General features: G+C 41.1%; 1 protein-coding gene across 10 annotated transcripts in view; it reads left to right on the top strand.

The window, feature by feature from the left end:
- Positions 1-14513, top strand: part of ubr4 (ubiquitin protein ligase E3 component n-recognin 4) — a 62553-nt gene that overhangs the window by 13235 nt on the left and 34805 nt on the right. For 3 of the 10 annotated variants that reach the window (XM_084069861.1, XM_084069863.1, XM_084069858.1), the window contains exons 15-39: positions 861-902; positions 2833-3020; positions 3338-3494; positions 3665-3750; positions 3989-4158; positions 5076-5355; positions 5824-5956; positions 6200-6279; positions 6488-6616; positions 6956-7138; positions 7389-7511; positions 8070-8299; positions 8529-8647; positions 8964-9061; positions 9201-9358; positions 9502-9708; positions 10053-10154; positions 10356-10456; positions 10701-11088; positions 11415-11478; positions 11621-11812; positions 12055-12125; positions 12506-12698; positions 13449-13682; positions 13990-14160. In XM_084069861.1, the coding sequence (XP_083925987.1) occupies positions 861-902; positions 2833-3020; positions 3338-3494; positions 3665-3750; positions 3989-4158; positions 5076-5355; positions 5824-5956; positions 6200-6279; positions 6488-6616; positions 6956-7138; positions 7389-7511; positions 8070-8299; positions 8529-8647; positions 8964-9061; positions 9201-9358; positions 9502-9708; positions 10053-10154; positions 10356-10456; positions 10701-11088; positions 11415-11478; positions 11621-11812; positions 12055-12125; positions 12506-12698; positions 13449-13682; positions 13990-14160 (3899 nt within the window). The remainder of the gene's footprint in view (positions 1-860; positions 903-2832; positions 3021-3337; positions 3495-3664; positions 3751-3988; positions 4159-5075; positions 5356-5823; positions 5957-6199; positions 6280-6487; positions 6617-6955; positions 7139-7388; positions 7512-8069; positions 8300-8528; positions 8648-8963; positions 9062-9200; positions 9359-9501; positions 9709-10052; positions 10155-10355; positions 10457-10700; positions 11089-11414; positions 11479-11620; positions 11813-12054; positions 12126-12505; positions 12699-13448; positions 13683-13989; positions 14161-14513) is intronic. The other 7 variants (XM_084069862.1, XM_084069860.1, XM_084069859.1 and 4 more) reach the window with 4 other exon arrangements.

Genomic DNA, 14513 nt, shown 5'->3' with positions numbered 1-14513 from the left:
ATGCTGCGTGCATGATATATGGCATTGTTTGTAAGAAGTAGTTCCCGCTCACAAATGTGTGCAAGCAATTACAAGCAAACGGTATTAGGGCTGAGATGCATCAAGGATGCTTTGAATAGCTTAGGCTGTGTAGGACAGGCTATGAAGGCTGTGGAAAATTGAGTAATTGACTGAGTCTGGCCACCTGGCAGGCTATAGAAAGGTCAGTACATTCATGTCAGTCTGAAGGTTATGTGAAGACTTTTATTCCAAAGTTTTTGAGTTGACTAAAATTCACTCACACACAAAAGAAAAGTCATCTCTAAAATCGTTTTTTTGTCGACAAAAGGCATTTCAGACTTAATTAGCGGTCTTAATGGCAGATTTCAGACTTTGAGTTGGCAGAAAGAACGTTTGATTTTGTCATTGATGGGGGTCGGCAAAATTGAGGGTCTTGATCACTTTCATACTAAAGAATAATTGGCACAGTTCTGTGGCCTCAACTGGCTCCATTTGCCAATCTGCAATTCTCACTAAGTGAGAAACGAGCTTAAATGGCACTTTCAATGCAGACCAGATCTAAAAAAAATTACTTCAACTTTTTCTTTACAAGTACTAAATAATGATTTCACCTGATGATGTTATACATTTCCCCTCCCGCAATTGGTTGTATAGCATTTTGGAATAAAACTCTTCATGTGTCAAACGAAATGCACACACACACACACACACACACACACACACACACGCACACGCACACACGCACACGCACGCATACAGTGGGACATCACACAGGCATTCATACATACAACAACACTGACCCATATTGTTGTCACTCCATTGCACAATGCCAGTGTAGTTGACAGTGTCTACTATCTCAGCAGAAAGAAGAGAGGAGAAGACAAGTGCAGCTTGTGTCTCAGGTCAGCAGTTTTCTGTCCTCAGGTCAAAGACTTGGTGTTCACCTCACTGTCCTAGATTGATCTGTTTTTCTTTTTTTCTTTTGGTGTATGTCACACAATTTAGGCTTTAAGCTGTGGCCCTGTTTAGTTTAGGAAAAGAACAGAGCTACAGATGAGCAGGCTTTAGCAAGATCTCTCTCTGTCTGTCTGTCTGTCTGTCTATCAATCACATACACGCACACACACACACACACACACACACACACACACACACACACACACACACACACACACACACACACTTGGTTTTAATTGGCTAAGTTACATTGTTGTCTTGTGTACCTCTCTTGGCTCGGAGTAGTGTGAATACCACTAGGTTGATGTGTGGGTACTCATTCTTGGCTTGATAGGAATACTTCAGACAAAGAGCAGTGCTATGATCAAATTAAAATCAGCCAATATTGATTATTATTATAATTATTTTATCAAAGGCTATGGTCCCAAATTAAAGTTGAAGAAATCAGAATGTTGAAACGGAAAATGTAAAAACATTGTCTGTTGTCAGACAATGACAAACAAAGCCATGATATGTGTCTTGTGCGGTCCACTGTGCCATGGCACTGGCCATAGCCGGACTTGAGTCCTTGGCACCCATAGCACTGCTGGTTTTCACTCTAGCAATAAAACATTTCGATTTGCAGGTGGGACTTCTGCTTAATTCAGTTAACCACCTGGTACAAAACGGCATGCTGTAGTGTGTATCCGCCTGGAGAGAACCACTGTGCTATGGCATCTGTGGCATATTGGAGTATATTTTTGTGGCACAATTCTGGAAGATACTGCTAGAGTGTTTAATCACTTTCAGCCTGGCGAAAATGTTAAAAAAATAAAGTAAGATAATGATTCAACATTGAAAACTAGTGAAAGTATTCAAAGTAACTTTACACGTGGAAAAATGACGAAAGAATTATCAGAAATAGAATCAGTGAATATTTCACATCTAATCTTTCATAGGTTGATGCTTTTATTCGCCCATGTTTGGCGACAAAAACTCCATGAATTCAAGGCTTCATGGGGTGTAATTGATAGAAAATAATTAATTTGTTTGGGTGAACTACTCTTAAATAGGTTTGTGGTATAACCAGATTTTATTGGCACATATCTTGGCGCAGTTTGCAATGCTGCAGGATTTGTTTGAATTAAATCAACCTAATTTCGTATTTCCGTTATTCCGACCCTTTATGTCAATAATGTAGCCCTCCTTTAAGCTATGTTATACTGTTGGGTTATCTTTCTTTAAATGGAACTTTCTGTGGCTCATCTGTGTATTGCATTGTGTAGCCGTCGCCGATGCACCATGGGAACTGTCATTTCTTATTTAATCACATTTGACATGTAAAATGACCCAACATTATCAACTAATTGGGCTGAATGAAATGTAATAATGCCATTGAAATCTTAATACAATTTCATTTATGCATTTCGACCGCTTCAAATACAGGTCACAGAACATGTCGGAGCTAGATTGTCAATCATTAGTGATTGATTGTTTCTGTGTTGAATTTTGGGATGTTATAATTGAAAATGCTAGATCATTTTTACACTAATTTTAAAGTAGAAGAGCCAAATGATTGTTTTCAGTGCAATATGAGCATGTCTGCTGTAACAGCTAGCTACGTTTCCAAACATCTAATATTCTGAAAGGCACTCTCAGTGCTCTCTGCTTTTGCCCTTTATGTGGATATATTCACCAATTAAACTTCAGTCACAGCACTTTTTAAGCTAATGGCAGACTTTGGCACTTTGGTCTACCAGCCGCACTGCATTGTTGGTGTCAAGTATTGTGAAGCTTTTGCTACTTCTAGCAATCAACATTGTGTCATTAATGTTTGGAGCATATACTGCATTACCTTTGTCAGGGAATGCATGTTAATGATTTGCGTCTTTTCAGATGATGACAGTGAGCCTATCTTGGGCCTTTGGTTTGAAGAGACTATCTCTCCAACCAAAGACAAAGTGGCTCCACCACCTCCTCCACCACCTCCACCCCTGGAGACATCTCCTAGACTGAAGAGCCCCAGCAAGCAGAATACAAGTGAAAACGGCAACATCTTGGCTGGCCGTAAAGACCCAGAGCTGGTGAGGCATTGAACACAGGGAAAACAATAAAATACAAACCTCATTTACATTTTACTAAATGAAATATAGATTTTTTTTAAAAATCCTCAAATGCTGAATAGTCTGCTATTGATAGATAATGGCAAAGGTAAATATTTGTGTGTATGGTCTTTCTTCAGTCCCCTTTTGAATGAATTTTATATTCTTTTATAGTAAAATACAAATTAAAAAGCTTTTCCTAATGTTCCTTTCTGTTTTCGAGGCACGTAAACTTTGCCCATTTCCTGTTCTAAACTCTGAATAACTCTACAGTTCATCCCTGTTTATTTTCCCGTTAGTTCCTCAGTCTGGCATCCAGCATTCTGAACTTCATCACTACTTCAATGCTGAAGTCTCGGAACAATTTCATCCGAAACTACCTGAGCGTGTCTCTTACCGAACAGCACATGGCTACATTGGCCAGCATCATTAAAGACGTGGACAAAGATGTCAAAGGTTGGTCAGAAAAAAACAATGTTTATAGTTAAATTAGATTGACACTCAACCTCCATATCAATAATGGATTTCTTTAAACATGGCTGCTGCTTTTTGTCCTTTTTGTCTAATAAAAATATTGAAACAAGAAAAAAGAAAAAAACATGGCTGCTGCATGCTGTGTTTTACAGGGTCCTCAGATGAAGTGTTTTCCCTGGCGCTTTATCACTTCAACCACACCCTGGTGACATCAGACCTCCCATCCCCAGCCTTGCAGGTAAGAAATTAAATGATGTACAGCAGGTCACTTTTAAGCCAAAAAGAATGGTAGTAGCTTAACCTTTGTCTACACCCAGGGTTTGTCTTTAGTTGACAACAGTGCTTTAACAATACAGCACTTCTTATATTTACTGGATCTCTAACGTTTTATCACACTGTACATACAATAAAACATCAACTAATAATAATATGATGTTCTGGTTGGCTTACAACTGTATTGTTCTTGTCCTTCTCAGAGCACCCTTCTTCAGCAGCTTGGCGTTGCCCCCTTTTCAGAGGGTCCATGGCCTCTCTACATCCACCCTCAGTCCCTCTCAGTGCTCTCGAGACTTCTCCTTATATGGCAGCATAAAGCCAGCCTGCAAGGAGAACCTGATGTGCCTGAGTGCATGAAGGTTTGGGAAAGGTACGCTATGGCAACCTCGTATAAGTCACCCAAGTCAATGATGTACCACAATTTTGCCCTTTACTGACCTGTATTTCCTAAATATGCAGCACTACTGCTAAGTACTTTTCTTTCGTTTCAGTTTGAAGTTTGATTTTCTCTTCACTTGGTTTGGTTTTCATGTAGTAGTAGTTGTAGTATTTTATTTTGGTCTTAGCAGGATAAATTCAATATATTCAACATATCATCATATCATATATGGTTTAGACCAAAAAGGTGAAGGCTGAATCCAATGGCTTATTTTGCCTATCCTTTTTCACACATAACAAATTGACGTAAAGGAAAAAAGAAAAACTACGAAAACAAGAACAAACAAACAGACAAAAGAGAAGATGTCACTTCTGTCATAAAGTATTTTATGTACATACTTTGACTATGAGACACTTAGAACCTAAAGTCTTACTAGGTCGTAAAACGACATTGCTCACGGAAAATAATAGATGGGAGGGAGGGAAAGAAAACGTGCCATCACGACAATGTATGTTGTATGACAAAGAGGTTCTGTTTGTCTGTGTGTGTCCAGGGCTAATCTTGCCCTGCACTGGTCAGTGCCAATTTTTTTGTGCATGATGCCAGTAAACCAAGGAAGTAAATCCCTGAATATGCCAATGTTTTATACTATTTGAAATAATCAACTTTGAAGTCAATATGACACCACAGTGTCAATAAGTCCAAGAGCCACATGAAAGCCATGCTGTTAGACTCTTATTTTATCTCCACCATGGCAAGGGGGAGACACTACAGCTAGGGAGCTGTGTGGAACTCAATACGAGGATTTCAATATCCTGTCATGTCTTCTGGCGGAGATATGTGTTCCACTGAGCGCACCTTTCTAGTTTACCCTTCCTTTCACACCGCCCACTTCTGCTATCTCACAGATTTCTGGGCACACTGAAGCAGCATACCATCCAAGGCTCCGTTCACGCTGATGAGGACCTCAACGTAGAACACCTCCAGCTCTTGTTGCTGCTCTTTCACAACCTGTCGGAGAAGGGCCGGCGCTCTGTTCTCACATTAGTCACCCAGGCCGTCACAGAGGTGGCCCAGAACAAAGACACCCAGTTGAAGGCTGTACCCCTCAACCTGGCGCGCCTGCTATTGGTGTTGGATTACCTGCTGCATCACTACTCCAAGGCACCCTTGTACCTCTTTGAACAGGTTTTACGTCCTATTATTTCTTTTATTCATTTATTATCTCCACCAGGCCGAAGGCAGGGGGATATTATGTTTTCACCCCTGTGTCTATCTGTCTATGGCCAATCTTACAAACCATTGAATTCATAATCTCAGATCTACCATTAAGCTAATCCACCGAATCAGTCTTGTCCAAATATGGAACCGTGTATTTGGACATCATATTGATGACTCAAGATTCTCTGGTAGAGATTTGTGTGCCGAGCGCCCCTTTCCATTTTTGTTTTTCTCTGAATCAAGAAGGTTTATTTGTCATTACTCATACCGGCACAAGTTGTGAAATGTAATTGTGGTAAGGTCTGCAACGTTAACTTCCCTTTTCTTGTATTCACCTGTTTGTTGGCTTGGTTCTTTTATTATATAACCAGTTCCAGCACTGCAATTCACAGAAACTGTGCTTGTAATTGAGCTAATCCAAGTTGTGATTTGCAGGTACAGTACAATCTTCTCACCCCACCATCTTCTGGGCCAAGTTCTGTTCAGGATGGAGGCAAGCGGAACAGCCTCCCACTCTACTATGGTTTTAAGGAGGTTGAGGACAACTGGGCCAAGCACTGCTCAGCAGGTAGGACCAGTGTAGGACAATGTTTGAAAGTTAGTTGTTTGTAGTTCTGTTAGGGTTCAGGTTTAACCCAACCAAAACTAAGCCTAATTGACCAGTATTAAAGTCTTCCATATTCACACCGACCATTTTGCACTTACATCATGTGTATTTTCATCGAGCCTCATTGTTGGTGAATGTAACTAGACTAGGAGCCGCTAGTAGAGAAACTGATCAGTAATAATTGCATACATTTTCCCCCTGTAGATTCCACCGTACAGCCTAAATTCTACTGCGTACTGTCCCCTGAGGTATCTGAAGACGACATTAGCAGACTAGACAGCAAGGTGAGACTCCATCACTCCGTCATGTTTTTATGCATATGTTGAATAAAAGAGGAAAATATTTCATGCTATGATGTAAATTTAACCTATAGTTACATTTACATTGTTGCATGAAATATTTAAATAAGTAGTTAAATATATCCATATCCTTTCATTTTTGTGTGTAGGCATTTGAACACTGTCCTTCAATAAAGAATGTGTTTTCTTCCAGGTATTTCCCAAGCTATTTGGTGGTGCAGTGAAATATGATGAACTTTACTCGTGGCTCATTTCACTCCTGGCAGCGGGCTCTCAGTTTGACACAGCAAGGAGACAAGAAAACAAACCAATCACTCCTATGGTGAGACCACAATATGGATAAAATGATTAACTATCACTATTACCTTAAATTGTTGATGTGTGTAATGGTATAATATTTATTTCTTTTAACATAATTTCACTACATAATTTCACTACAAGTACTACTTCCACTTGTTTCTTCCATGTAAAAACTATTGTATTGCCTGAACCTGAATTACCTGAATACATTTAATGGATAAACATGGGCAAAACATTTTATGTACTTTGGTTCCGTTTAGGCTAAGAGATGTCAAAACAGCATTATTGGCGTTGGGTAACAAATTACATCTATAATCTACTGCGCATCTGCTTGATAAGTTGGGGTATTTCTATACTGCAGGAGGCCTGCTCCCTTCAGTACTATTTCCTGGTGCTGTGGAGAATTCTGGGAGTCCTGCCGCCCTCCAAAGCCTACATGGAACAGCTGAAGACAGGCTGCAGTGACCCAAGTGAGAGCGACATCCTTCACACCTTACGGTGGTCCTCTCGTCTGCGTGTTCCCACCTACGTGAACTGGATCAAGGTTTGGACATTTAGTTTCTTGATAGCTTTGTTGCAAATGGCTCGAGAAGATCAATTTAACAGTAAAATCCTTTGTGTAAATTGAATTCAGAACAAGCACTTTATTGCATGGGTGCATATTACTGGTTTGGGACCAAGATATAGATTTTAAAATGTATTTATCACTTGACCAGCAGAGATTTCTGTGCTATTGTAAATCACCATTTTGTGATGGCCTTTTATGTTTTACTAATGCTGTTATCAACTTACAGGAAAACTTGGTCAAGCAGGGGATGAAAGCAGACCAGGCTGCCTCTCTGGTTGATACAACAGCGGCCAAATGCAGCACTGTGAAGTACGATGTGGAACTAGCAGAGGAATATATCGCCAGGCAGGTAAGGACTATCACAATGTCAGTGACAAACCAGGTATTCACTGTACAGTGTACCCAGTACACTAATTTCTTCCTCTGACTTCCTAGCAGTGTTCATTTTGACAGCAAATTTTTGTCATCTGAAATGGTTTAGTTTTAGTCTAGTTTTCTACAGTTGATTTAGTCGACACAATGTTTTTTTAGCGGGCCTTGATGGCGTCTTAATGACTTTACACTTGCTTACTGAAAATAGCCGATCTACTGTTTAAGCTCACAATGTTGACACTTTGTGAGCTTGTAGATCTGCTATTTTCAGAGCGCAACACCCAAGCGCAACCAAACATAAAACTTGTCTTAGTTCTACTGGATCTCTTCTCCACTAGTCCCTCCCTTTTTTTAAAAAACATTTTGGTCTAGTTTTTATTTGTTGACGAAATTGTATATTGTAAAAGATATAGTCTTAGTTTTAGTCATCATAGCTTAGTTTTTATTTAGTTTTTGTCAGTGAAAAAAGGTAGTCGGCAAACATTTTTCTTCATGTTTTAGTCGACCAAATGAACACACCTTCCTAATGTTGCAGATTTCTGCCTTTTCCGCCGTGGACCCAAGTGCGATCCTGCCACTTCATCAGGTGCCCTCTCTACAAGCTATCTATACACTGGATGCGGTCATTTCGAAGGTGCAAGTGTCTCTAGATGAGCATCTGTCCAAGGTGGCCATAGAGGCAGACACCCTGAAAGCCTCTGAAATCACCAAAAACCTGCTGCCTGCTACGCTGCAGCTGATTGACGTTTACACGGCCTTCACAAGGTGAGATAGCAAATTCTACTTCCTTTTGGGGTGATGATTTCGTCCACCCTGTCACCATCACCAACTACTACTGTACATTTCTCTAAAGCCACTGTACTGGGTGAATTTTGTCAGATTTGATATGATAAAATCCTGAATTTTAAGTTGCATGACCACCTGTTAAAATACGGAAAATGTAGAGGATATTTGTAATACACACTACAAATCTGCCTTGACTTTTCCAAACCAGGTCTTACCTGCTAATGAGTCTCCCAGAGGAAGGAGAGAACAAGCTGACAGATGCTAAACTCCAAGGCTATGCAGCAGTTCTCTCCATCGGTTCCACACGCTGCAAGGCTAACATGCTTGGTACGTACAGCAATAGCATTATGCAATGGCTGGGTCCTACTGGGTAAAACAGCCTGCTTCACACTGTTAGAATGTACTTTTGGTGATCAGTAGATCACAGTAGTGGCACATCTACAGCTAAAGTTATTTCAGTTTGAGTTATTTGACCAGATATGATGATGATAATAATAAGGCATTTCCTCCCAAAACCAATTGCAGCACATGTTAATTGTGAATATTAGAATTATCACTAAACCCCATTTTTGGGTGCCTTTTTATTTGAGCTCCTGAAACACACTGTTTTAACATGAGCTTCATTTCTGATACATTGTCACAGGTCATAGTGTGATGCAGAACTTGCCTTCAGCTGTGCAGACGTTGTGTGAGACTTGGAATAACATCCACACCAATGAGTTCCCCAACATTGGATCATGGGTATGTAAAACAATAGTTTCTGCTTTAACTGGGCTGTCATCCCTGAAAGGGGGAGCAGTTGACCCTGCTGCTTTGTTAGCCCAACTGGTATCAGTAATCAAGACATTATTAAGAGGCTTGTCTCCTCTTTCCTCCTCAGCGTAATGCATTTGCCAATGACACCATTCCATCAGAGAGCTACATCAGTGCCATTCAGGCTGCTCACCTGGGCACATTAAGCTGCCAGTCCCTGGCCCTGGCCTCCTCTCTCAAACACATCCTCCTCTCGCTGGTTCGTCTCACTGGAGACCTTATTGTGTAAGTGTCTGTTCAGCACCTTGTCCAAACCTATTCTAAACCTATACTGTATGTTGCTAAACATTTGTGTGACACAAATATTTGGTATCTTTTCCCGTTGCCCATTTTTTTATCTTTGATAATATTTCTCTCCATCACCTCAGCACTGAGGAGCTGACCCCCTCACAGGTGGTACGCACACTGCTGCCTCTTCTCCTGGAGAGCAGCACGGAGAGTGTAGCTGAGATCAGCAGCACGTCACTGGAGCGCATCCTGGGTCCTGCAGAATCAGACGCCTTCCTGGCCCGCATCTACGAACGCCTGGTCACCGGCTGTTACAACATCATCGCCAACCACTCGGACCCCAACAGGTATGACCTGGATTTTTTCAAGTGTTCACAATCTAATATTGGTATTGTCAAATAACTAGTAAAACGAAGAGTATGAGTGATATGGTCCTCTCTGGCTTGAGAACATCCTATCACCCACAGGTTTATGTGGGTACATTTTCTGTCAAATTGGCTGTATATTCAAAATGCAGTCCATTTTATAGAATATACTTAGGCAAATCTAGAACTTTTAGGAAGGTATAGACAATTTCTCTGTGGTGAATTATGTCAATAGCGTCTGCTACACAATATTTTTATCTGACCAGTACACGGGTCATTTAATGGGTCATATGATGGCCATTTAATTCAAATCTTTCTTATTTCAGTGGTTTGGATGAATCCGTGCTGGAGGAATGCCTACAATATCTTGAAAAGCAGCTTGAAAGCAGTCTAGCCCGCAAGGCTATGGAGGAATTCTTTTCATTCAGGTAACTATTTTGACCACACAGCACTGTGCATTTAACATTTAATTGATTTCTGATCGTTATCAATCAAAATTGTGAGAAATATTCCTCACATGCTTAACACTCATTATCATGTCATTATAAAAGATGTTGTTCACACTAACACTTACATTATAGAAAGTTTAATTCCACTGTTTCATATTTTCATTTGTTGTTTCTTTCCAGTGGTGAGCTGGTCCAAATTATGATGGCAACAGCCAATGAGAACCTTTCTGCAAAGTTCTGCAATAGGGTGCTGAAATTCTTCACCAAACTTTTCCAACTCAGTAAGTTTACTCTAATTGAAATTCTGTAAATGTTTGGTAATGAGTAATGGCTAATTTATACTGTGATGTGGTGCTTAACAAAAACAAAATGTATTTTCAACTGAAAAGTGTTGATTCTACACTTTCAATAGAAAAGTTCATCATACATGTCGAGTGATGCTTTTCAGTTACTAAAAATGAAGTATAGTTTGGTGCCGCTCAAGTAAGTGACCTCTCACTGTGATGTATTTGCTGTCATCCCCAGCGGAGAAGAGTCCAAATCCCAGCCTGCTCTGCCTATGCGGATCCCTGGCTCAGCTGGCGTGCGTGGAGCCGTCACGCCTCCAGGCTTGGCTCACACGCATGACAGCCACCCCGCCCAAAGACTCAGAGCAGCTGGAGATCGTTCAGGAAAACCGGCAGCTCCTGCAGGTGCTCACCACCCATATTGTACGTGACAACAGCCAGGTGGGAGAGGGAGTGTGCACGGTCCTCCTCAGCACACTCATACCCATGGCAACAGACATGCTTGCCAACGGTGACGGAACAGGCTTTCCTGAGCTCATGGTCATCATGGCCACTCTGGCCAGTGCTGGCCAAGGGGCCGGTCACCTGCAGCTGCACAGGGCTGCCATTGATTGGCTGACTAGATGGTAAGGAGTCAGAAATGGTGAAAGTTTTAGAGGGGCAGATTGTAAGAATATTGTAGGTATGGATGAAAACCCATACCTACACTACATAAAACTACATACAAATAACTAGATTCATCGTGCAGGTGCGCAAAAGTGCAACATTGGGTATTCTATAAATATACGTCCAGTTTCTATACACATTCCTTCCATTAATTCAGCAGAATAGTTTTGTCAGCAACATTTTCACGACAATGTTTTCACCAACTAACTTATAATTGAAACATCAAATATTTAGACTGGGTGATGTATCTCTATTAATGTGTATAACCAAGATCTAACTTTTGCAGCAAGAAGTATTTGACCCAGAAGAATGTTGTGGAGAAAGTGAGTGCAAATTTGACTCAGGGCAAGGTAGGTTATTTAGTCCAGCACTACACTGTCATATTTTACAATACCTCTATGGTTCAATCAATTACTCTTGTATTCCCATATATTGTAGTTTTAGTTTAAACCTCCAAATATCAAGTTTCTTTTATTTCTGCGTTATTTTCAGCATGCCAGCATGCTGGAGTGCTCGTGCCACATCATCTCCTACCTGGCTGATGTGATGAACGCCCTGAGGCAGAGCAGTGGCCAGGGCTCCTCTGCTCTCCTGGTGGAGGGAGAGGAGAAAGCCATGGAGGTTGACTCAGACTGGGTAGAGGAGCTTGCTGTGGAGGAGGACGATTCTCAGGCTGAAGACTCTGTAAGAATCACTAAACTCATGTCTGTGCATGTCTGCCTGCAACGGCAGAGTCATGTGTTAAGATTAGGAAATATGATTGCTACATATGATATAACATAAATAAAATGGCGTAAAACTACATTCATACATTAGGGTACGATGTGGTAGAATTGAGAATTTGGATAAATTGATGCTGAAATTGTGTACGAAAAACACTTCTAATGTGTAAATGAATCTGGAACATGTTTGTGTTTCTTTGATAGGATGAAGACTCCTTGTGTAATAAACTCTGCACCTTCACCATCACTCAGAAGGAGTTCATGAACCAGCATTGGTAAAACACATGTCCCTTCTCTGTGATCTCTTCTCTATCACATTGGATTTGACTGAGATCTGATTTTTGTTTTCTAAATGTGTTTATATCTTAAGTGTTTTTCTGAGCATAGGTCAAAGTTCTGCCATACTTGAAGCCTGTTCTGAACAAAATTTCCAACTCAAATTGTTGTAGATATCCTCATGATAACTCCTCTCTTTTTTTTCTCCTGTCCATTTATTTACATACACGGCTGTGTAAGGAAACAAATCAATGAAGATTTTCTGTCTTGGCTTTATCATGCAGACCCTTCACCCGGTGAATGAATTAGCTTAGTTTGGAGTCCTAGCCAACTACGGGCGCCTAGCTCAGTCTTCTGCCTTGCTCCTCTTGTTCCACAGGTACCACTGTCACACCTGTAAGATGGTGGATGGGGTAGGTGTGTGCACAGTGTGCGCCAAGGTCTGTCACAAAGACCATGAGATCTCCTATGCCAAATACGGCTCTTTCTTCTGCGACTGCGGTGCCAAGGAGGATGGCAGCTGCCAGGTGAGACCGAATACCTCAGGTCACCATGGGAAGAGAACGACAGCGGTAACTTTGGCTTGCAAATCATTCCCCCATTCATTGATTTCCATCACAGTCCCATTTCATTTGATCAGGGTCCTAGCTAGTGTCACGCATTAAGGCCAGAACTCATGTGAAAAATTCATTCTATCTTTGTTCTGTTGTGTTTGTACTGACACATTTAGTTAGTTTTGGTGAAATTGCTGACCTTGTCAACGTGAGCATGTAACACTAAGCAAACTAACATTAGCCATATCTTGTAACTTACTAGAGTGCTAGTCTAAGGTCTACATCCTCTTTCTGTGTTTGATACTTTGACTGTTTGCAGATGTGTTTGCTCTGCGTAGTGTAAATGACATAAAATAGCTACTACATTGTTTAGATTCATGGCCGTGGCATTCTGGAGCTCTCTCCGTCTCCTTGTGCCTTTTTAAAATAAATGACATGTATTTTGAATTGATGGTTGCCTTAATTCCGAATAATAGCTGTGATTCTTATTGTGTTAAAGGTACAGCCTGAAAATTCATGATCTTATTTATCCTTAGAGTTAGTTTTAATTGCCATCCAGCACATCCTCTCACACACCATCCAGTTGACCTGCCTTTATACCTGTTTAATCAGAAAATGTAAAATGTTGTCAAAAGACAGCAAAAGAGAGATGCTTAGAAGTGTATCCATGTATGAAAAGCTTGTGTTTGACACAGCAAACTGTGTGTACGTGCATTTCTACCATGTTCCTCTCCTGACCTTGCCTTCTTGGTCCCGTCATCACTACAGGCCTTGGTCAAACGCAGCCCAAGCAGTGGAATGGGATCCACCCTCAAAGAGTCGTCAGCGTTCCAGAGCGAGCTGCGAATGCCCGAGAGCGCCATTCGCCACCAGAATGCTTCGCCCTCCGACAAGGGCAAGGTCACCATCTGTGACGGCAAAGCTGGTGATGAGGACAGGCCGAAGAAAAGCAGCGTGTGCAAGAGCATCGAGGGCTGCCAGGAAGAGCTTCTGACACAAGTGGTGAGGGGCAGGGTCCTTGTAAATCAGTCTCACTTGCACTGTCACTCTTTGCCTCTCTGTCTGTGCAGCTCTATCTTTCCTTCTCCCTGTCTATCGCTCTCATTTATTCTCTCTTGCCCTGTTAGTTATTATTATATTATTGTTAGCCGTTTCTCTGCTTTTCTTTGGAAATATTGTCCAGGCTATTAGATACTGTAGAATATATTGCTAAGATCAATAATTGGTCCACAACCATGTTGTCTTCCTGGTTTGCATGATTCCAGTCTTTTGACTCTCTTTGACTCCTCTTCTTCCTCCTACATTCCAGCTGGGGTCGTCCACTGCAGCAGTCGTTCTGGAAATGATCATCTTCCTGATGGACGCCATCCAGACAAACTTCCAGCAGGCATCTGCTGTGGGAAGCAGCAGTCGTGCCCAGCAGGCCCTCAATGAACTGCACACCCAGGACAAGACTGTGGAGATGACCGATCAGTTAATGGTATGATGACATAATGGTATCGTTTGTGCTTTTTTGATTCCTTGTCATTTGTCAATATCATGGTAATTCTTGTAGTATATGAAGTTTATGAAATATTTGTATTTCAATTAATTGGTATTATTTAAAGGGTTATTTCACTTTCAAACATGCTTGGGGTCATTTTAACATCTACTGAGGCTTTTGTGAGCACCCCGGACAGTTTTTAAGTTGCTTGATTCAGTATTTAGATATTTGATATTATTTTTATCAGACACACCCCCTTCCTATACTTAATTAGATTTAGCTGCTTAAGAGACAGTACTAGGGTGTTGGCAATCCTCTTCATTGTCTGAATACAGTGCATAATGACTATT

The sequence above is a fragment of the Gymnoscopelus microlampas genome (genome assembly GCF_963454915.1).
Source record: "Gymnoscopelus microlampas genome assembly, chromosome: 10".
NCBI lineage: Eukaryota > Metazoa > Chordata > Actinopteri > Myctophiformes > Myctophidae > Gymnoscopelus > Gymnoscopelus microlampas.
This window is presented reverse-complemented; position numbering and strand designations above follow the sequence as displayed.